Source organism: Engystomops pustulosus, chromosome 5, assembly GCF_040894005.1.
Source record: "Engystomops pustulosus chromosome 5, aEngPut4.maternal, whole genome shotgun sequence".
NCBI lineage: Eukaryota > Metazoa > Chordata > Amphibia > Anura > Leptodactylidae > Engystomops > Engystomops pustulosus.
Genome location: NC_092415.1, coordinates 107,880,365 through 107,903,350, shown reverse-complemented (window position 1 = coordinate 107,903,350; position 22,986 = coordinate 107,880,365). Strand labels below are relative to the sequence as shown.

At 40.9% G+C, this 22,986-nt stretch overlaps 2 protein-coding genes across 4 annotated transcripts in view; one reads left to right on the top strand and one right to left on the bottom strand.

The window, feature by feature from the left end:
- The window catches only part of LOC140133130 (uncharacterized), a 73,040-nt gene extending 67,995 nt beyond the window's left edge, over window positions 1-5,045 (top strand). For both annotated transcript variants that reach the window (XR_011855805.1, XM_072152828.1), the window contains one exon: window positions 4,924-5,045. Coding sequence is in view for 1 of the 2 variants with exons in the window: in XM_072152828.1 (XP_072008929.1) it covers window positions 4,924-4,949 (26 nt within the window). In the remaining variant the exon portion in view is untranslated. The remainder of the gene's footprint in view (window positions 1-4,923) is intronic.
- NFX1 (nuclear transcription factor, X-box binding 1) overlaps window positions 3,486-22,986 on the bottom strand; it is a 95,892-nt gene continuing 76,391 nt past the window's right edge. For both annotated transcript variants that reach the window (XM_072152831.1, XM_072152832.1), the window contains 6 exons: window positions 20,327-20,368; window positions 18,688-18,783; window positions 15,446-15,512; window positions 9,505-9,650; window positions 8,707-8,811; window positions 3,486-8,529 (listed from right to left, as the gene is read on the bottom strand). In XM_072152831.1, coding sequence (XP_072008932.1) covers window positions 8,454-8,529; window positions 8,707-8,811; window positions 9,505-9,650; window positions 15,446-15,512; window positions 18,688-18,783; window positions 20,327-20,368 — 532 coding nt within the window. In that variant the 3' untranslated portion in view covers window positions 3,486-8,453. The remainder of the gene's footprint in view (window positions 8,530-8,706; window positions 8,812-9,504; window positions 9,651-15,445; window positions 15,513-18,687; window positions 18,784-20,326; window positions 20,369-22,986) is intronic.

Here is a 22,986-nt window from a genome sequence, read left to right as displayed (position 1 = left end):
CTTTCACGCCAGTTCACTGGGAACACAAATCTTTATTACTGAATGTAAGTACTCTGGCTCCATTAGTTGAAAAATATCTGTAAAATATTTAAAAGCTCTTTTTATAACAGAGGGATAAACTGTATCCCCGGTTTACATAACACAACATAAAAAACCACCATAAGCAGCATAATTCACAGTTGCAGGAGTATGATCTGGAAAACATTCAATCTGGCCACCTTATACATAAAGCACTGCATGTGAGTTCACACCGATACTGCACATTTTACTAGTCACTTATAATAGCTTGTAAAAGCACTTATTGCACAAATTTCTCACTGTCTGCACAAAGTCATTTTTGACAGTTGTGATAGGGATTGATCAATTTCATATGCGGTTAAAACGTTTGGCTAGGTTTGAGTTTTTAATGCAGTTTTTGGGGAAAAAATAAGGTGTGAAACATACAGGGAGAGAACATGATAAAAGACACTACAACCTGAGTAAGTTCAGTTGCACGCAAGCTAGTCTGAGCAGTCAAACTCGCTGTGTGTGCTGACTGGAATGTCGGCCTAAACACTAAGCAGCAAGAAGTGGACTGACATGCAGAGCTGCCCAGCGTTCCTAATTTGACTAGTCAAACTGGCCTTAACCTACCCTCATGAATTGGTGATCAGAAAAGTGTATTATTTCACATAACGAAAATATAAAATGCCTCGTTTGAGGGCCAAAAACAGATTAAAGCCATGGTGGCTCTGTGGTTAGCACTACAGCCTTTCACCACTGTGGCCCTGGGTTCAAGTCTCATCCAAGTCAACATCTGCAAAGAGTTTGCATGCTCTCTCCGTGCTTGCGTGGGTTTCCTCCCACACTACAAAACATACTACTAAGTTGATTAAATTGTGAGCCCCATTGGGGACAGGGACTGGCACACTGTGTAGCGCTGCGAATCTGTGTTCGCTATATATATATATATATATGGAATTATTATTATTAATTTATAGAATTTAATGATTCATTGGAAGATTATGCTGCATTGTGAGAGGTTTTAACCCCTTAAGGACGCAGGGTTTTTCCACTCATTTCTCTCTTTCCAACTTCAAAAGTCCATAACTTTTCCATTTTTACGTGTACAGACCTGTGTGAGGGCTTATTTTGTGCGTAACAAATTTTACTTTCCCGTAATGTTATTTATTTTAAACATGCCGTGTACTTCGAAGCTGAAAGAAAAATTCCAAATGTGGAAAAATGTGTCACGTTCTTGTGGGCTCAGTTTTTTCGACTGTGCCCTCAAAATAACACCTCAGCTTTATTCTTTGGTTCGGTGCGATCGCGGTGATACCAAATCTATACAGGTTTTATTGTGTTTTAATACATTTTCAAAAATTAAATGAATGTGTACAAAAAAGAAAAAATTTTTTTTTGCCATCTTCTGACGCTAATAACTTTTTCATACTTTGAGGCATGGAGCTGTGTGAGGTGTCATTTTAAACGCCGCTGGCGACTTTGCCGGCGGCAATGAAAAGGTTGATAGCCGAAATCGGTAGCTCCGATAATAAACATTGGGGGAGGACAGCAGAATGACAGGACTAGGGATCTCATTTCCAACACCTGACTTCAACTTCCCCCATGTAGCCAGTAGCTACTAGGGCACATTTGTGAAAGTGTACAAATGTATATAATCAGTGCATAAATGTGCACACACGAGTGTATAAATGTGTGCAAGAGTCTGTGTGTGTGTGTGAGGGAGGGAGGAAGTGAGAGGGGGGGGGGGGGTGCGGCTCCGGAAGATTGCTTTGGGGCCCTGCCTCTCCTAGTTATGCCCCTGAACATAGTTCCTTTCCTGAATCTCGAGAATAACATAGGTTGAGCTTATAGGCCAGGCATAATACAGTAGCATTGTAGTGTATGGGATTTCCAAAAATCCTGCTGCTTTCCACTGTAGATTTATCATCGGTCATATGTAATGAAGATCTTTAGGCTGGTTCCTGGTGCTTGTGAAATGGCTGCAAAATTTCCCCTGGAGCAAGTTCTGCAGCAATTTCAGTAAACGGGTTAGTAGAGTCAATCTACAAACCACCTATCCAATTGATGGGATCTGTTCTAGTGATCCGTGGGGATCCCAGGACAACACTTTTAAAGGACAGAATATTATATATTTTTAACATTCTTTATGTACCTCTCGAGAAAATCTCATGAAGCGTCAGCTGATGGGCGGAAGTGAACCCCCTACTATCATTTTTACAGTTTAACCCCTTAACGCTCTACGGCGCAGAGGTATAAGGAGTGTATGAAGAGGGCTCACGGGCTGAGTCCTCTTCATACAAAGGTGGGGGTTTTTGCATTTTGCAGAAAACCCCCACCGTTATTAACCCTCTCAACGCCGGCGGCGAAGTCTCCGGCGGCGTTTAAAAGACAGAGGCGCGCGGGCGCCGCCATCTTTATTACGATCGCCGCGCCCCCGAACGTCATCTGGGGGCGGCGATCGGTTGCCATGGTAGCCTCGGGTCTTCTTTTGACACAAGGCTACATGGCTTCTGCAGATTCGTTACAATGAGCCAGTGGCTCATTGTAATGAATGACATGCGAAAATGCCATTTATTGCAGGAGCGATCTGACCATCTAGGGTTAATGTACCCTAGATGGTCTAAGAAATAGTGGAAAAAAAAAAGAAAAAAAAAGTCTTAAAAAATAAAAAAAATAAAATATAAAAAATTCAAATCACCCCCCTTTCCCTAGAACTGATATAAAACATAATAAACAGTAAAAATCACAAACATATTAGGTATTGCCGCGTCCCAAAACGCCCGATCTATCAAAATATAAAAACTGTTATGGCCGGCGGTGACCTCTGAGACGGGAAATGGCACCCAAATGTCCGAAATGCGACTTTTACACCTTTTTACATCACATAAAAAATGATCAAAATGTCGCACAGACCTCAAAATGCTAGCAATGAAAACGTCGGCTCATTTCGCAAAAAATGACACCTCAAACAGCTCCGTGTGCCAAAGTATGAAAAAGTTATTAGCTTCAGAAGATGACAAATTTTTTTTTCTTTTTTTGTACACATTCGTTTAATTTTTGAAAATGTATTAAAACACAAAAAACCCTATATAAATTTGGTATCACCGCGATCGCACCGAACCAAAGAATAAATAATTTTTTTTCATCTTGGCAGTATACGGCAAATAAAATAAATAAATAACATTACGGGAAAGTAAAATTTGTTACGCACAAAATAAGCCCTCACACAGGTCTGTAAACGTAAAAATGAAAAAGTTATGGATTTTTGAAGTTGGAGAGCGAGAAATGAGCTGAAAAACCCTGCGCCCTTAAGGGGTTAAAACACACTGTTAGGTTGTTTAGATTGTGAGCCCCATGGGGACAGGGACCAATTTGCCATGCTTTGTGCAGCGCTGCGTAATCTGTGTGCACTATGTAAATGAAGAATTATTTTTTTTAGACAGTGGGAGAGAGAAATCGATAGTTGTCCTTTATAAAAAAAAAAAAAAAAAATGGAAAAGGAGTAAGCAAACATAAAATCCAGAATTATTCAAAAATAATAAATATATTACGGGTTTAAAAAGATAAAAACAATAACAAGAACATTATAACTAATGAAAGTCAAAGGAGGTACTGGTGCATTTTGGGGAATAAAATCTTGTCCGGCATGTTGTCCTGACCGGCATATTCCTGCACGCATTAATAAAATCCTTTGTGTCTGCTATTATACCTGTACTAAGTCTTGTTACCGGGGACAACTAGCACATCCTAGCCACTACTGGCTGTTACCCTAACAACCAAAGCCGGAAAGCCAGCCAATAGGAATTCACTAATGGTTTTTCTCCCCTCTACAGCTTGTGTGTGTAAATGAAGAGAATGGCTGGGACGAGAAGTGTATCCTCTCATTATACATCACATTGTACACTTGTTTCTGTTCTTACAATATTAGCAGAGAGAGTGGGAACACATTGGGTAGAATGTGAACAGCAGAGGATGGAATGTGTACACCTGCTTTCTCTATACCAGGTCTTGTGTCTTATGACAAGAATTAATTTATGGAAGGGACATTAATTCCAAGCCCATTATTTAACCCCTTCATTGACAAGAACCAAAAAGGATTTAATGCCCAGCATGTTACAGTGTTGGTTTATTATTGCAGAGAATCAGTATATATTAAAAGTCAACGACCATCAGTATTGTACTGCATTAGTTAGAGTTCAGATTAGGAAATCTGAAATGCTAGTCCTCTGTGGTGAGCAACGTCCATAATTCTCAGGGCTATTATACAGATAGTAATTAAAGGGGTATTTCCACGAAGACAAGCAAAAATACAGCATTTCCCAGATATAATTCAAACATGTCTATCAGTCCTGCTGTACACAATTTCAGTTGCCACTGGACACGACCCTGTAATTTCTGACATCCTACCAGCATGGAAACCGCATGAGGAGAACTACAAGCTACAGGCAGATAAGTTCTTTAGCTGGGGATCGGATTTAGCAAGAACTAGAGAGTGTGTCATTGTGTGTAATATGCATCTCATCATCTCATCTCTGATCTTTCATCTCTCTTTCTATGTGTCAGATACTAGTGAGTGTTCAGAAGGTAAATGAAAGTGTAGATAAACCTGAACCCTTATAATCTAACCACATTGACAGCACACAGAACTAGATGGATCATAAGGTGTCCCCACACACACCATAGAATTTTACACTGACCATCATTGAATGATATGAGCTAGAACAGCAATAAAACTGAGTAAAATTGTAAAGTAAGGGGGTTAAAAATTATCTTTATTTGTAAACATCACTAGAGGATTTAAATGTGAGGTTTTTTTTCATGGGCAGACCCATTCATGATCCCACATTTTAGGCCATGAAGACTTTTGACATACTGCATCCTAAATGTAAATATGTTTTACCTTTAGACTTTTCTTTTTAGGTTATTCATGGCAGTTTATTCATTAAATATGTGAACCCTCTGACCATGGCACTTGGGTGGGTTCACATGCAGAGCAGTTCCAAGCGACTATCAACAAAGGTATCTATTGCACAAGAAAAGCATATGGCATCCATTACCAGAAGGAGGTTTGAGAAGGCGCCAAGAGCCCAAAACAGCCTGTTACCTTTTGAACCACGGTGTTCTCGCATGTCTGACTCTTAACATTAATAAAGATTTAAAGGATCGTGGATAGTGAGTGCAGTCCTGTGCTTCGATTGTACTGTATCCATTACCAGGCGGTGTTAAAACGGAGACCTCATGGTGACATTACTGGCCATGAATGGACACTTAAATCTGAAGGGAGCCACCCTGAGTCTAGGAAGCACCTGTGAGCTGCCGTTGCTCGATCCTCTTCCTGCTGCTACAACACAGTCTGCACATTGTTCTATACTTCTGCACTCACAGCACTTTGTAAATTGCTGGACATAGTGCGGGTTGTGGGATTTTAGCTCAAGGACATCCTGCAGACTGTTAATCATCAGAAGCAAGTAGTTCCAAATTTATTAAGACCAGAAAAGTCTGATGTATATTAGCCTCTCAGTCACCTTGAGTTATAAATACATGGGACCTAAACTAGGTTTCTGATATATACTACCAGGACTACTAGTAACCAAATCAGAGTTTTTTATGACATAAGGAAAAATATTGAACCGACCAATCTGCTTTATAGGAATAACTAAAATTGAAGACAGTCTCACCCTCCACATCAGGGTAATAAAAAAAATTATTGGATTGTAATATTGTCCGCAGTAAAAATTTCTGTCTAAACAACTAAAAGGACCATGACTGAATCTTGTAATCATAATTTAAAAATACCACGTAGTACATCTATAAAAAGACATACAGGTGTACAACAGTAGCAGCAAAAAGTTTTTTTTCTGTAATTCAATTCAAAAAGTGAAACTCATATATAGTCAGTGTGAACAGAGTGAACTTTTTTCAAGTGTTTATCTCTGTTAATGTGGAGAATTATGAATTACAGCCAAAGAAACCCCAAAAGTCATCTCATTTTGGAACACAGAAATGTTGGGCAAATGTAAAGTATGTACTTGGTGTAGGCTCTTTTTGCATGAATGAATGCATCAATGCGTTGTGGCATGGAGACGATCAGCTGATGGCACTGCAGAGGTTTTATGGAAGCCCAAGTTGTTAGCAGCCTTTAGCTCATCTCCATTATTTGGTCTGGTGTCTCATCTAGCACTTGACAATACATTATCTATGGGGTTCAGGTCAAGCGACTTTGCTGGTCAGTCAGGCAGTGTGATACTGTGGTTATTAAGCCAGCTTTTGGTACTTTTGGCAGTTTGGACAGATGCCAGGTCCTGCTGGAAAATGAAAATTGCATCCCCTATAAGATTGTAAATAGAGGGAAGCCTGAAGTGCTCTGAAATTTCCAGGTTGGTGGCTGTGCTGACCTACACCACAAGATAAAACCATAGCTCCCCAAACCATTGCCGATAGTGGAAACTTCACACTACACTTGGATTGTGCCTCTCCATTCTTCCTCCAGACAGACCTTAATTTCCAAATGAAATGCAAAATTTACTTTCATCCAAAAACAACACCTTGGACCACTAAGAAGCCGTCCAGTTTTTTTCCCCTTGGCCCATGTAAAATCCTTCTGGGGCTATCTTTTGGTCAGCAGTCGCTTCACACATGGAATGTGACGCTTGTAGCCCATGTCCTGGATACATTTGTGTATGGTAGCTCTTGAAGCAATGACTCCAGCACCTTGTGGATCTCCCACACGTTTATAAATGACCTCTTCTTAACTATCCTTTAAGGGCTGCAGCTATCCTGCTTGCTTGTGCACCTTTTTCTATCACACTTTTTCCTTCCACTCACCTGGACATCTGTCAAGTCAGTAGTCTTCCCCATGATTGTGTCGCCTACTAAATCAGACTAAGGGGACCATGTAAAACCTTTACAGGTGTTTTGGATTAATTATTACAATTTTATGAAATAATCACTTTAGGATTTTCGTTGGGTATAAACCATAATCATCAACATTAACAAACACTTGAAAAAGTTCAGGGTGCAGTCACACATTGCAGTTATAACTGCATCAGAATTAGTTGAGGTGGTTTTAGGTGCAATTTCTTAATTTAACAAGTGAATGACACTTATTGAACAAGTTTCTCTTTCAAAATCAACTTCACCCATTCAGTTCATGCCTTTCACCTGTAAAATTAACAAAACTGAACCTAAAACAATCTCAAAACTAATTGCGATGCAGTTGTAACTGCGACGGGTGACCGCACCCGTTTGTAATGACTCTATATAGGAGTTTCACTTTTTGAATTACTGTAAATAATTAAAAATAAAATTACTTTTTGCTTGACTGAGATGCACTTGTATGTCCATCATGTTCCACCACGGAAGGGAAGGGGATATAAAAGGAACACAATTCTATATTATAACATAACCATTAATGTAATTTTGAGGTAAAAAAAAGTTATCTAGACGATTGTATAAGTTCTGTGCAGTCCCTACTGTGACCAGCTCCTGAGGCAGGCTATTCCACAGATTCACAGATCTTAAAGTAAAGAAATGGTCACTTCTGGAGGTTAAACCTCCAGGGGGAGACGGTGCCCCCATGTGATTTATCCAAGCACATTCAAGCCACAAAGCTTAATAAAATTACCTAATATATTAAATGTTAGAGAATAATATATTTAGCCCTTCTTTCATATTACAAAGACAATTCATTGTAATGAATGATAAAAGAAGATGTCTTGAGAGAGAAACCTCTCTCCCTGGACACTTCTATTATAAGCTTTATATAATGTACCTGAAATATCTAAAGAAGATATGCCAGAGAAAAGTGATCAACAGATTACTACACTGCAAGCCATACATTCATCTGGAACAATCTGATCTCTCAGCTGCCATAAAGAGGTTCAACATGAAAAATAGAAAAATTTGAGGCCATTGTGCAGTCTTCAGTCACACTCTAACAACAATGTTGCATCACTGTATGTGAAGCCATGGGAACACAGCTGCATTTTTGTGGGAGACACAAAAGAGCTGCATAGTTACATCAAAGTGTATGTGGCATGTTTATACCATGTGAGGTAAAAATTAATCCTGCAGCAATTACAAGGGTTGCTATGTAGTAGATCAGCTCCAGTGGAATATGGATCCAAAATGGTATTTGTCATGGAAAGCTATGTATCTAAAGCCGTCATGACCAAAACCTTAAAAAAAAAAACAAAAAAAACCTGAAGGCACCAAGATTGTACATATTGCATTACTAGAATGGCTAGTGTGGCTAATTCATGAGATGGAAAGTACTCTGCAGTTGTTTTTTGTGATGGTTTATTTGGGACCAGAAATCGTGATGTTTTGTGCAGGCATCCCAGCAGCGTTTCATGAATGTGTACCATACCTATGGCTACTTAAAATGTGACTGATGGTTTCACTAGTTGGTAGCCACAGAATTCCCACATTCTCAGTTTCTTTTGGTATCACTAGTCTTGCACGTCAAAGTAGTCTATTATAGGTTCTTCTCGCATGCTCTTCTGTGGGCCACTGCTTCCACCGTTTCTAAAATGTGAAAGCAAATGTCAGGTCAGAAACCACTACAAGGACCATAAATTTGTTCCTAATAGGAAGTTTGGGCTGACAGAAACGAAGCAGATCGACAATACAAATTGAACAGGTTATCAGATTACTTGTGTTGTACAACAGGTAAAAACCACATGCAGATGCTTGAACTCTTACCTTTCAGCCTGATGTCTGTAGTGGGCAATGGGAGGAGGGGGTCTTGCCTGGATCTCTCTCTCAATTACAGACATAAGGGAAACATTCGGGCACATAGATTTGCCCCTGCAAAAGATTAATTGAACAGATGCATTATATACAGATTCACTATGTCAGTCCCCAAACTCCAGAAGACTTATGCAGCTGAAAAACATATACACATTTTATAAAATAACATTATACCGTATATACATATACACCTAAAAAATTTTTTATCACTAACTGTGGAATGATTGCCAGTTGACAAACAGAAGATATTGCACAGTTGTTGTCATTAATGCCATGTCTCCTTGTACCAGGAGACATGGCTTTTCATGTCGGCAGACCGCGAAGTGCATTACTACATATCAGCACTGTTCAACCTCGCTTGGCCCATTGTTTTGTAGTAACAACAACGGAGGACATCAAAAGACAAATCTCATGGACACATCAGTAGAATGCAGTAGAATAGCATGAAGATTCATTCTGTAGGTGTGAATGGGTGTCAAACACCAACCTTAGGAATCAAACAAGGTCTACAGAAACCATGAGAAGGTGCTTGCATAACACCTCCCTAGAACAACATTAATTTAGACACATAACCAGTGGTATGTTCATTTTTCCAATCTGTCCCAAAACAATGTCAGGCAGCTTGTTGTGCTACAAGAAGACAATATGGCCTCAAAATCCTAAAATTACCCAGTGTCTTTGCAAAGAATGAGATATAAAATATGCATCTCTTTATACACATACAAAGTAATAAAAAAAAAAGAAACTTACTTTACAGCAGTGATAACAACATTGCGCTTGGGCTCATTGTCATAGCTCACACTCTCAACACCATACACTTCAGCAAGATCGTGGATAATTTTTCTATGGTCTCTATTCATTGGTGGAAAACAGTGACTTTTTTTTGTTTGCTTTCCCTGAATAAACAAACATACATAATAAGTTGATAACACAGTGAGAGTAAAAACAAAAAAAGAACCTGGCCAGAGTAAACTCTAGAGTTGGATAAACCAGGGACTTCAAAGATGTAGGCACTGTGACTGTGGTTATAATCTTATATTTGTAATCCATGATCTCCTTCCTTCTAAAATCAATGTTTAAAATTATGCTTATGAGCCTCAGGGGCTACCCAAGCCCTCTTTGATGGCTTTACAGACTGTTAGACTGTCTAACCCTCCACCTGCTTCCACAGAACTTGTGCAGTGAGTACTTCCTACTGTAATCTCACTACACATATGCTGAAGGAGTGGGGGGCGGGGAGTGAGAATGTAACAGTCTGTAAAGCCATCACAGAGGTCCCCAAATATAAGAAGATTACCAGTGCCTGGTCTATGATTAAGTGTCCCTGGTTTATCATACTTTATTCTGATTGTAGTTCTCCTTTACCTGATGCCCTAAAGACTATATGATCATACTAATCAAACATATAAAAGCAAGTGGTCATAAAAAAATATCCAGATCTGTCCAGATGTGATAACATTTCCTAAATGTCACTCTTCACTTCACCGGCAGGCCAGCAGACTGAAAAAAATTGTATCCCAGAAGGGCTTATGTGAAGAGCATCTGACACTATTTTTATATCAATGTCATATTACATAAAGATATATCTAGCTCAATGTTTTCTTAATTGTTCGCTGTCTCTTTGTTGTTTCGCTGTTTAAAAACCATTTCTATTTCTTAGGCAAGAAGGATTCAGATAATCTTAAAAATCTTTATTTGTATAGCCCCATCAAATTCCATAGCGCTTTACAGATTATGGGGAAAATATACGAATAAAACATTACAGAACAATAACATTGTCATATGTAACAATAGTGTTCACTCAACAACAACAACCTCATTTGCAACGTTCAGTATATGTCCATATACCAATAACACAAGTGGATTAAATTGCAAATGTGCTGTTAAATGCATACTTTATTTTTTACCACAATACCCTAAGGCAGTGGTTCTCAACCTTTCTAATGCTGTGACCTCGCAATACAGTTCCTTATGTTGTGGTGACCCCAAACCATGTACAAGACTATAACGACTATAATACTGCCCCATATGTACAAGAATATAACTCCTATAATACTTCCCCCTATGTACAAGAATATAACTACTATAATCCTGCCCCCCATGTACAAGAAAATAACTACTATAATCCTGCCCCCTATGTACAAGAATATAACGACTATAATACTGCCCCCTATGTACAAGAATATAACTACTATAATACTGCCCCCTATGTACAGGCATTTAATTACTACTATAATACTGCCCCCCATGTACAAGCATATAACTACTATAATACTGCCCCTATGTACAAGCATAACTACTATAATACTGCCCCCTATGTACAAGCATATAACTACTATAATCCTGCCCCCTATGTACAAGAATATAACTACTATAATCCTGCCCCCCATGTACAAGAAAATAACTACTATAATCCTGCCCCCTATGTACAAGAATATAACGACTATAATACTGCCCCCTATGTACAAGAATATAACTACTATAATACTGCCCCCTATGTACAGGCATTTAATTACTACTATAATACTGCCCCCCATGTACAAGCATATAACTACTATAATACTGCCCCCCATGTACAAGAATATAACTACTATAATACTGCCCCCTACGTACAAGAATATAACTACTATAATACTGTTCCCCTCCCCCAGTTTTGGTTCCTCCATTTGCTGCCCCAGTTGTAGTGCCCCCCCTCCTGCCCCCAATTCTAGCCCCCCCTCCTGTCTCCAGTTTTGCCCCTTCTCCTGCCCCCAGATCTAGTGCTTCCCCTCCTGCCACCAGTTTTGGTGCCCCCCCCCCTCCTGTCTCCATTTTTGCCCCTTCTCCTGTCCCCAGATCTAGTGCTTTCCCTCTTGCCCCCAGTTTTGGTGTGTCCCCCCCCTTCCGGCTGCCTCCGGTTTTGCCCCTTCTCCTGCCCCCAGATCTAGGGCTTCCACTCCTGCCCCCAGTTTTGGTGCCCCCCCCCCTGTTGCCTCCAGTTTTGCACCTTCTCCTGCCCCCAGTTCTAGTGCTTCCCCTCCTGCCCCCAGTTTTGGTGTGTCCCCCCCCCCCTGCTGCCTCCGGTTTTGCCCCTTCTCCTGCCCCCAGATCTAGGGCTTCCCCTCCTGTCCCCAGTTTTGGTGTCCCCCCCTCCTATCTACAGTTTTGCCCCTTCTCCTGCCCCCAGTTTTGGTGTCCCCCCCCTCCTGTCTCCAGTTTTGCCCCTTCTCCTGCCCCCAGAACTAGAGCTTCCCCTCCTGCCCCCAGTTTTGGTGCCCCCACCGCTCCTGCCCCCAGTTTTGGTGCCCCCTCCTCCTGTCTCCAGTTTTGCCCCTTCTCCTGCCCCCAGATCTAGTGCTTCCCCTCCTGCCCCCAGTTTTGGTGTCTCCCCCCCCCCCTCCTGTCTCCAGTTTTGCCCCTTCTCCTGCCCCCAGTTTTGGTGTGTCCCCCCCCTCCTGTCTCCAGTTTTGCCCCTTCTCCTGCCCCCAGTTTTGGTGCCCCCCCTCCTGTCTCCAGTTTTGCCCCTTCTCCTGCCCCCAGATCTAGTGCTTCCCTCTTGCTGCTTCAGGTTCTACTCACTGTGAGCAAAGCAGTCTGTTCCGCGGGAGTCTGTATAGAGGAGGAGCCAGAGGGTTATGTGATGATGACATCACCACAGGTCCTCAAGCTTCCCCTGTATACAGCAGGAAGGTCCTCAAGCAGTTATCACACATGTTATACTCCGTTTTTGCTGCGAATCGCGGCAAAAACGTAATAGGATCACGACCTCTGTGTTTTGGTCGTTCGACCACCTCTGGGGTCGCGACCCACAGGTTGAGAAACGCTGAATAACAGCACCTGTAATAGAAATATCTGTCTGCATGCATACATACAGTGTCTACATTAATCTCTACAGTACACAGGGCACGGCTATTTTTTTCTCCCAAAAAGGGTATGACTTCTGTTTGGTTTTTTTAGTTTTTTTTTTTTTTTAAATATGTTGCTGCTTGAGGGCTTGTTTTTTTGTGAAACCAATTGTACATTTTGGTGTGGACCATTTGCAGTACCCAATATTTATTGATTGCCTTTATATGGGAATACATCAGAAGTAGTTTGCTTGAACTAGTGATCTGCCTGTGCTGGCCCCAGGCTGTGTTATCACTGCCCAGTGCCAGCGCTAACACGTGGGATCAGAAAGCATTTAATTATATAAAAAAAAAACCACGTTACCATTGTAACCGCGTAGTCATTGAGGTACAGTAGGGATAAAATAGAGTGGATCTCACCAATCTTCCAAGTGCAGGTTCTTGATCCACTGGGTGTTGATCCAAGTGCGTAGGACCCATTGTTTCCTACAAGTCGCTTATGACCTGGCCTCCCAATGTGCTGCTGTCCTAACAAGGACAGTCCCAAAACTGTCCCTCACAAAAGCTATTAATCCCTTATCCCTACTGTCCCTCAATGATTAATCCATGTTTGGGGTTATGTATATGATGTTTGCTTAAGGCAGAGTGAAAAACATTAGTGCTGCATTTTTTGTCACTGAAACGTTAGCATACATGCAGTAGCAATAAAAAAAAATGTATCCATTGGCCCAAGACATAAGTGGCCTATGGTATATGTTATCTGGCTTTGATGTCTGATTAGTTGATTATGCACTTTAGGTTTGTTATGTAGAATTTTATTGATATTGATTAAAAGTTATATTTTATAATGTGCACATCCTGCTTTATATAATACAAAAACCAGCGGACCTTATGTGTCGGCAGGGATATAAGACTCAATAGTATTTACAAATTTGCCACTGGCAAACTAGATTACCCATATCCAAACACATATTTGTGTGTTTAAAACGTAACTTTTATTTTTGTGGCTATTAATAATGCCAAAATTAATGGCAGATTTAAATGCTCAAACTAATACAGTAATTAAAAACACAGTGTCACACATTCTCATAGTTGTGGCCAGGCTGAATGAACTAGTGATGTGTCTGTTAAGGTACTGTCGATGGTTATTGTACTTGTGGCTGTACTATCTGAGTCACCGCAGGGTATCCCTCTATGATTGTTATCACTCACTCCTGTGTCAGTATCGGTAGCAGTGAAATGTAACAGTCACTTATTTTACACCTCTGACGAGGCTAGAGGTTAACTATTTGTAGTAAGTGACGACCTCTATGACACATGTGTAGGGGATATTGCAACTGAGAATACTTGTTGCATAGGATAGCCTCTGTGCCAGCTCAAAATTACTGTCTCGGACTGGGAGCTACTCCTGATACTGTGCTGCTATCGTGTAGGGGATCACAGCTGCAGACTGTGTATATAAATTTCCATTCATCCACACGATAGTACTAGAATACTCCCAGGTCTTTGTTTAGGCACACTCAGCAGACTCAGTCACAGCTCATTTTATAATTGGTTCTGTAGCACACACACACACTTAGATCCCTAGTAAGCTCAACTGTTTAGATAAAGCTCTGGCTACCTAGAGAGTGATACACTGCTAGTTAAAAGTTAGCTATATTAGCCCCCCGACATGTTTCGCCAGGTGTACTGGCTTCATCAGGGGTCTGGGCTAATAATAAACGCGGCGAGATACCGCCGAGTATATAAGGACTAAGCTCCTCCCATTGAGTCCGTCGCTAGCCAATAGGATAGAGAGTAGAGATTGACCTCCTATTTTGTGGATCGTGATAGGCTTATCCCTTTTGTGGATCGTGATAGGCTTATCCCTATGAGTGACAGGTGGGCGTGTGAGTAAAGAGGCTATGCTCTGAGAGGATAGAGCCTCCCCCCTCATGTCTGCTGTATAGCGGAGAGGGATCGTCGGCACACCCACAAAATAGGCGGATCCCATTGTGTCACATGTCTGTTCGCGCGGTCAGCTGACCAACAGCTGTTTATGTCACGTGATCGCGTCATGTGATTGGTCTCCGCGCATGTCATCTATCTTACACTCATTCCACAGGAGATATCGATGTTTCTCAAATAATGTTAGCTGGTAATCTCCTATCCACTTCATTTATAGGTAGGGGGTGATATATAGGAATGAGTGAGTATGAACATATAGCGCTATAATGGCAAAATACTTTAAAGTATATAAGATGGATGCAGCAGATCTGGTTTGATATAAAGATCTATGGGACATCAAGAATACTGAAGTTATACTCTACACACCTATAGAATATATCTAAGATAGGCGTGTCAGATCCGATTGTATATGAAGATCTATAAAGCATAAGGTATGATGTTTTTGATGTTTAACTCCAGCCTTTAATTTTGTCCCAGGAGAAAAGTAGAAGGTGTGCAGTCCAATATGATGGTACTGCAATGTATTTTGACTGTCAGCATACAGGTGACAGCTAGAAGTTAGAACCCCAGGTGGGTTACATGGCCAGTCTGCCGCTGTCCTCAATCCCAATCCAGCTGGTTCCTTGCCAGGCCTATTCTCCTGAAACACTATTCAGTATGCACAGTGTACACAGCATACTGTGAGTGTAGAAGCCCACATGGGAACAGCAAGAGTAACCAGTTGAGATGCCATTTTGGGGGACTGCGACTATCGGCATTGGTTACTGTGGGAAGCACTGTGACTATTAGCTACTATGGGACACATAATGGCATACTGACATGAGATTAGCTTTATATATTTCATATAGACCTGAGATCAGGTAAACAAAACCATAATAACAATTACTATTGCAAAGTAGTAAGAAGTAATATCAACCAACCTTATTGACTGCATCCACAAGAGCTTTCACTTCCCTCTCAATTTCCGAGACAAACTTTAAGTCTTTTCTGCAGTTAAAAAGACAAGAGTTAAAGCTCTCCTCCCAGGACAGCTTAGTAAGATGCCATTTACAATTATTCTGTACTTAGGATTTTTACTAGTATGTAATTAGGTAAAATTGCCGATGGTTCTGAAAGGAGTTTTGAGGGCATAGATATTGATGAGCCATCCTTAGCATATATTATTAATATCAGAGTCCAGTGAACGTGAGCTAAGCTGCACATGGCTCACTGTCACAGAGGAGCTACCATGGATACAATATTAATCCATTCAATATATTATTTAAATTGGTGGGCAATAAGGGTATGGTCACACATGGTGCTTGCATTGTGGTTACAAACGCAATGCAAGCAACCAGGAGTGGGGATTGGACCGATTTCATCTCCATTTCCGAGAAATGCATGAGATCTGTAACAAGCACCTAATGTTATGCATTTTTAACATGCAAAACACCAGATTTCAATACAGAATGCAAGCTCCTCAGAATAAAGGAAAAACCAAACAGTCCCATCAGGCTGCATTCACACATGGTGTTTACACTACAATACAACAGCTGAGGAAAGGAGATTTGCTCAATTACATTGCTATTAACATTAACAAAATACACTGTTAACACATGTGCATTTTGTAAAAGCCAATTTTAACAGAAATGTAAATAGGTAATTCTCCCATCCTGAGAAGTTGTATTGCGTTTCACAATGCAATGGAAACTCCATATGTGAAAGCAGCCTTAGGAAACTTATTAAATAAGTTTATTAATTTATTATTGTCTATCCTTTGTCTTCCAATTGTATTGTAGTCTTTCTTCTCAAATTTCATTAATGCAGTTTATTTCTTATTTGTCTCACATGATGAGAGAGGGGAGCAAGGAGGCAAGGTGTAAATCTGTTGGGAGAACAGGTGGACTAGTCCTTGGTATTATAGAAGAGTAACAAGAATGCTTTTGGTTCTATTCTGGAAACTACCAGTAAAAGCTGCTCACAACACAATAATATATGTAGGTACATGAAGTCATTAAAGGCAACCTGTGGCAGGGGAAATGCAGGATCTGCAGGCAGTAGGTTACAGAGCAGGAGGAGCTGAGCAGATAGTACATAGTGTACTATCTGCAGGGAGCACGTTACAGAGCAGGAGGAGCTGAGCAGATAGTACATAGTCTACTATCTGCAGGGAGCACGTTACAGAGCAGGAGGAGCTGAGCAGATAGTACATAGTCTACTATCTGCAGGGAGCACGTTACAGAGCAGGATGAGCTGAGCAGATTGTACATAGTGTACTATCTACAGGGGCATACTATAGAGCAGGAGGAGCTGAGCAGATAGTACATTGTGTACTATATGCAGGCAGCAGGTTACAGAGCAGGAGGAGCTGAGCAGATAGTACATAGTGTACTATCTGCAGGGAGCACGTTACAGAGCAGGAGGAGCTGAGCAGATTGTACATAGTGTACTATCTACAGGGAGCATACTATAGAGCAGGAGGAGCTGAGCAGATAGTACATTGTGTACTAAATGCAGGCTGCAGGTTACAGAGCAGGAGGAGCTGAGCAGCAGATTGTACATAATGTCCTATATGCAGGAAACCTGTTGAACAGTAGAGTAGAAGGGGTAGGACCACATCTCATTGGAAATGAAGGAGGCATTGCTGTCATAGTAAAAGCGGATACATAGCAGTATAAATATGTTCTATGGAAAAGCTTCATCGAAAGGTATATGGCAAAACTGCACAGCTCCCCCTGCTGTAGAAAATGCTTCCTGAATTACTTTTCTTAACAGGTTTCCTTATGTAACATGTCCATAGAAATGTAGAAGTGTCTGATTAACTCTTTCACCACTGCGATATGGCTATACACACATCCCATGCAGATACCACATATATACACATTATATCCTATTTTAAACAATTCTCTCTCATATACTGTGGTACCTAGAAACACAATTCTGGTGTCCAATTAAAGAAGAGAATCTCCCCTATATTATCTTAATAAGGATTGTGTTATAAGGATACCTCCAGGTGAACAGAACTGGAGATATCCAAAGTTTAATTTGCAATAACAAAATTAGATTTTTAAATACAGATTCCACTAACAGTGGATATCTTTGTTCTGTTTCACCTAGAAACACAATCCTTACATGATATAAAAGTGGAGAATCTCCTCCTTAGCTGGAAAAAAGAACCACGGTTCAAGAGATATGACCATTTGAAGTGAGCTGCCCTCTGCAGCCTCTCAGCTGAAGGCAGAATTCAGAAAGAGCTGTAGAAGACACTTTGCAAAAGTACATGCACCCTCTGCCTAAGAATATGGAAAAGGTGATGGATTGGCATGTTACATATTTCTAACATAAAATCCAACTGCATATTAAACTATTAATGGGAGAAATGAGTAAAAAAAACTTTCACATTTTAAGTGTTATTTAGAAGTTAATTTATCAATTTAAAGTCTCACAAAAATTTGTTAGGATATGTAAGGCGGCTCCAAAAGATATAGTAATTTAAAGGAAACTGACTATCAAAATCAAGCATGGATAAACCAGGGACAACAACTCATAGATACAGTCACTGTGAATATGGTAAGCTTCTTATACTTGTTATCCATGGCCTTCTTCCTTTTAAAATTATGCTAATAAGCTTGAAAGACTAATAGGGCAGTTCCCAGAGCCCCTCTGTGCTGTAGATTCACAGGCTGTTGCACGGGCAACATTTCCCCCTTCCACTGTGTGCTGGAACGAACGCTTGCCACAATGAGATTACATCAGGCAGAGGGCGGGGGAAGTGCTGAGCAGGAGCAGAAGGGGAGACACTCAAACATCTTGTGAAATCTACAGAACAGAGGAGCTCTGGGAAAAGGCCCAGTAGCCTTTAAGCCTATTAAAATAATTTTAAAAGTTGATTTAGGTGGAAGGAGGCCAAGGATAACACATTTAGGAAGATTACCACAGTCAGGGTGCCTCGATCTATATGCAAGTGTCCCTGGTTTATCCACGCTTCATTTTGATGGTAGATTTCCTTTAAAGACAAGCAGAACGGAATGCAAAAATTGACTCAGATATCCAGATGCCAATGACAATCACGAATGGGTTGATAACATGTAAATATTCAGAATTTTCATGTCAATATGTTTATACAATGCTGCTTTTTACGGTTAATGTGAAAGATATAGATGTCATGTGAAGCAGCACAAACCTTGCATCATCTTTCAGGCTGTCACTGAACTTGAAGCCAGATCTAGTATTAAACGGATCTGAAGTTTCTGTGATGTTCAAAGCCTCTGCCAGACGTCTGAAAAATGTACAGATTTTAAAGACAAGATAATGAGACCAAATTAATCCATAATTTGCATTATTTTTTCTGAATTGTCCATGCATTGTATTTTACAGAATGACTCTTATTTTAGCTTTATATAAACCTCATCTTTGTTTTGTCATATTTTATCATTGCAATCATCTTTTCCTAAAAAACCTATATATCTCTATATGCCTCAGACCCAAGGCTTGCTTCTATATGTATGTCCGACAACATGCCACAAATGGAATATTTTATCAGCACTGTAAAATGTTTAGAATTCCTCTCCTATTGGTGTTATATAACTACAGTATATACTCGAGTATAAGCAAAGTTTTTCAGAACAAAAATTGTGCTGGAAAAAACCCAACTCTGCTCTATTAAAAAAAAATATATATATAACACTGTACTTACCTTTCCAACGTCCCCCACAAGTTCTCTCTTTGGTTCAGGTGCTCTGGGTCCCTGCGTGATGGGGGGGTGGGGGTGTCCGCACAAACAATGACGTGATTATGAGGCGCGAGGCGTACCGAAGACGGAGCTGGAACACTCAAAGCAAGAAGAGGACCTGCGAGGAGTGTCGTAATGGTTTGGCATACCGGGGGCAGGGGCTGGTGGGCTATATACTGAGTATATATGAGTATATATGATCCGCAACAATTTGGCCAAGCCCCAAGATGTGCTCTGAATCATCTTCTGTAACAGGATTTCTTGACCCCAGACAACAGACATTGTTTGTGAATTGAGTGACATGAGTAACAAAGATGAACAACAGGGCTATCAAGATCAGAGTGACGACAGATCACATCTCCGATCCCTCAGTAAGCGATTCTAAAAGGGAGTTTACCATTGGCCAACTCCCCAAGCAAAGTAAAAACAGCTTTCACAGGGAACCCTGTAAGCTTTTCAGACATACGGTACCTTTTCTGTTTCACAAAAATCTGTCAATCTATAGAAAATTCAAGTTTAGACAAATGACCTCCTGGGTCACATAATTTCAGGGGCAGTGTTGCTTGGTATCTGAAAGTGTTCTTTTACACGTAATGCATTTACATTTTCATGCTTTAGAACATATGCAATTTATGAAATAAGATTAAAATACTTTTACACACATATATTCACATGGGACTACACAATGACCTTGACATTTAGGAAATTGTGTTTTCTCCAATTTTGATCTCCAGTGTATAGTAAAACTAAATTTTCTTATGTTTTTGTTTCTTAGCAATTTGTTTTTTTAGTTCAGAAAGCTTATAAAATGTCTGTTTACTTTTTCTTTAGGGTGTTGGGAGGTCGCAGACTCCATTTAAGTGCCATGGCCATGGCGGGTATGAAGACACTGCAGTCTCTTCAGCGTTTGCGAAGCAAGGATTCAGCAGCGGTATTGCAAAAATGAGTAAGAAAGGGTAAACAGTGACGACAGTACCACAACCCCTTCAGAAACACTCATTGGCAGGGACAGCAAGTTGACCGCAACCAATATCTTAGTATGGCAAAACCCCATGAAGCATACAACATACATAGCCATTTGCCAGCTTACCTGTTCCTCTCCAAAGCCAGGCATTCTTCATCGCACTGCAATCTGTAATCAATAACCAAAAATAGTCAACAGGCGCTAGCTATAGATGGATGTCCAATTAAAAGGCCAGAAAGCCAACAATGCTGCCATTGCTCAGAGCACTTATCTTTCCTACTTGTTCTGACCCTTCACAATCAACCTAAAAAAGTGTTCTGGTTGAATGCGTTCTAGTGGATTGCTGTGACAAATCACAAAAATGCTACATTTGGCTTTAGAATATATAAAATATGAAAATTGAAGCCACCCACAGACATTGATTTTTCAAATCACATAGGAAAATATCACTTGGTGACTGGCAGGGCTGTTGAGTCAGACAATTTTGGTGGAGTCGGAGTCGTGATAACATGGACCGACTGACCTAATCCTGATCTAAGAATTTAGGTCAGGGGGGAGCAGCATTTATTGGTCAAAGGGCAATAATGTCATACTGCTCAATTTGTAAAGGGCTGCATCAGTATCCAGCAGCCTAGATCAGGGGTAACCTGCTGCCAGCAGACGCTAGGTTACGGCTTCCACCGTGTTCCCAGTGAAGCAGCAAGGCTACGATTGCATTGTGTTTTTGCCGTGATTTGCGGCAAAAATGCAATAGAACATGTGGGCAATAAGCACACAGTGCTACAGGACCTTCCCTCCACAGACGGACAGCTCAAGGACCTCATCACGTGATCCTCCGCCTTCTTCTCTATGGGAACTGCCGAAAGTAAGGAGAGAGAACTAGACCAGGGTCAAGGTGGTTGTAGGCAAACTGGGACTAGCTGGGGGCAGAGGGGAACTAGACCTGGGGGTATTTTCTTGTACATAGGGGGCAATATTATAGTAGTTGTATTCTAGTACATAGGGGACAGTATGTACCTGCTACATGGGTTCAGACTATTTCCATCATTATTATGGCCTTGTTTGCGCTGTATTGTAGTCTGGTATAGGATCTGTGTTGCTTATTGTACAAATACAATATTATGCAGTTGTGGTTTCTTTGGGCTTGGGGATTTGCTCTTTACTGTGGTTTGTGGTGTGTCTAGGGGTTTGGTTAGTAGTGTTGCCCCCTAAGGGAAAGCAGTTTGACAATGCGGCCCTCGTATCAAAAAAGTTGTTGTGCGCCCCTGCCCTAGATTCACCAACAAACACAGTACAGAACAATATGTCCCCCAGGAAAGATAAATACCACAGTACAACACTCAATGCCGTCCATGAATCCAATACTTCATTCTGAGTAGACACAAATAGTACTATAGACCAGATCACAGGCTTAAAATGCAGGAGACCCCCAGAGCATAAAACCACTAATGTTGGAGATAAGTAGTGGATTATAATATAGGCAGTCTGGATGGTAGAAATTCGTCTTAAAGAAATACATCTGTTCCTACTCTTAATGCACGTGTACACATTTTGGACCTTTGAAGGTCCTCCAAGGGCCCTGAAACCGCATATTGAAAGTAGGCAAAAGGGACAAATCCTCCACACACCAAGAAGTTACATTCTGGTACCACATGTAGAAAGAGAAATCTGAACTTGTAGGGGTCCATAATATTCATACTGCCCAGGGCCCATGGCAATATTAATCCACCTCTGCTGGAGACACCCAGAAGCAGACCAACAATACCTCTATCTCCAGTATTTGTAAGAAAATTAAAATGTAACCTTTATTTTTCTTAGGTAAAATGATAGACAGAAATTCGTGCAGACACACAATTTTTCTTAAATAACTTTGTTGCCCATTAGTGATAGTGTAGACGGATAATCACTTAGGTTCATATAGACCGGTAGTTTAACAGTGTAAACAGAACCATCCAAGTGTCGGAAACAAAGTGGAAACAATACTGGAGAGTGCCAGAACAGAAAATAGAATACTGATACTGAAGACCCCAGAGCATATAATAATACTGGAGACCCCAGAGCAGCCAAAAAAATACTCTACTTTTCTTTTCCTCTGTGCGCAACACTGCAGCTACTGCTATAGGTCCTGACCTTAATGCATGCAACCAGTATCGGGATACAAAGCGGAGCTTCAGCAGGACCACCAAGCAAGATCTTCTCAGCTGCACTCACCGCTACCTGGCCTCCTGCACCAATGAACACTTCCATCAGTTATGTTACATCAGTTATGGAAGTGCTCAATGGACTCACTTTCAGCAGGGTGGGGACCGCTCATGGCTGACAGGCTGCATGTGGCCTTTAAATGTGGTTTCTGCACCCCTGATCCCCCTTTTAGTTGAGATGAATGTGTGCTGCACTTTATGTACATGCTCAGGAGTGAAGATCCTCTGATATAAATTAGAAGAATAAGGCAACAGGAAGGTATTCACATTTATCTCAAGCACTGCTAGAGGGACCAGGACAACATAACTGTGGAGTTGGACCAGTTGGTGACCAAATGTAGAGTTATCTTTAGTAAAAGCCTCTACATTGTTATACTGCAGCGTAAGCAGATTGACATGTCATCATATCCATCAACATTTAAAAATCGCTCATTGAATTTGTTTAACCCCTTAACGCTCTGCGCCGTAGCTCTACGGCGCAGAGGTATAAGGGATGTATGAAGAGGGCTCACGGGCTGAGTCCTCTTCATACAGAGGTGGGGGTTTTTGCATTTTGCACAAAACCCCCACCGCTAATAACCGCGG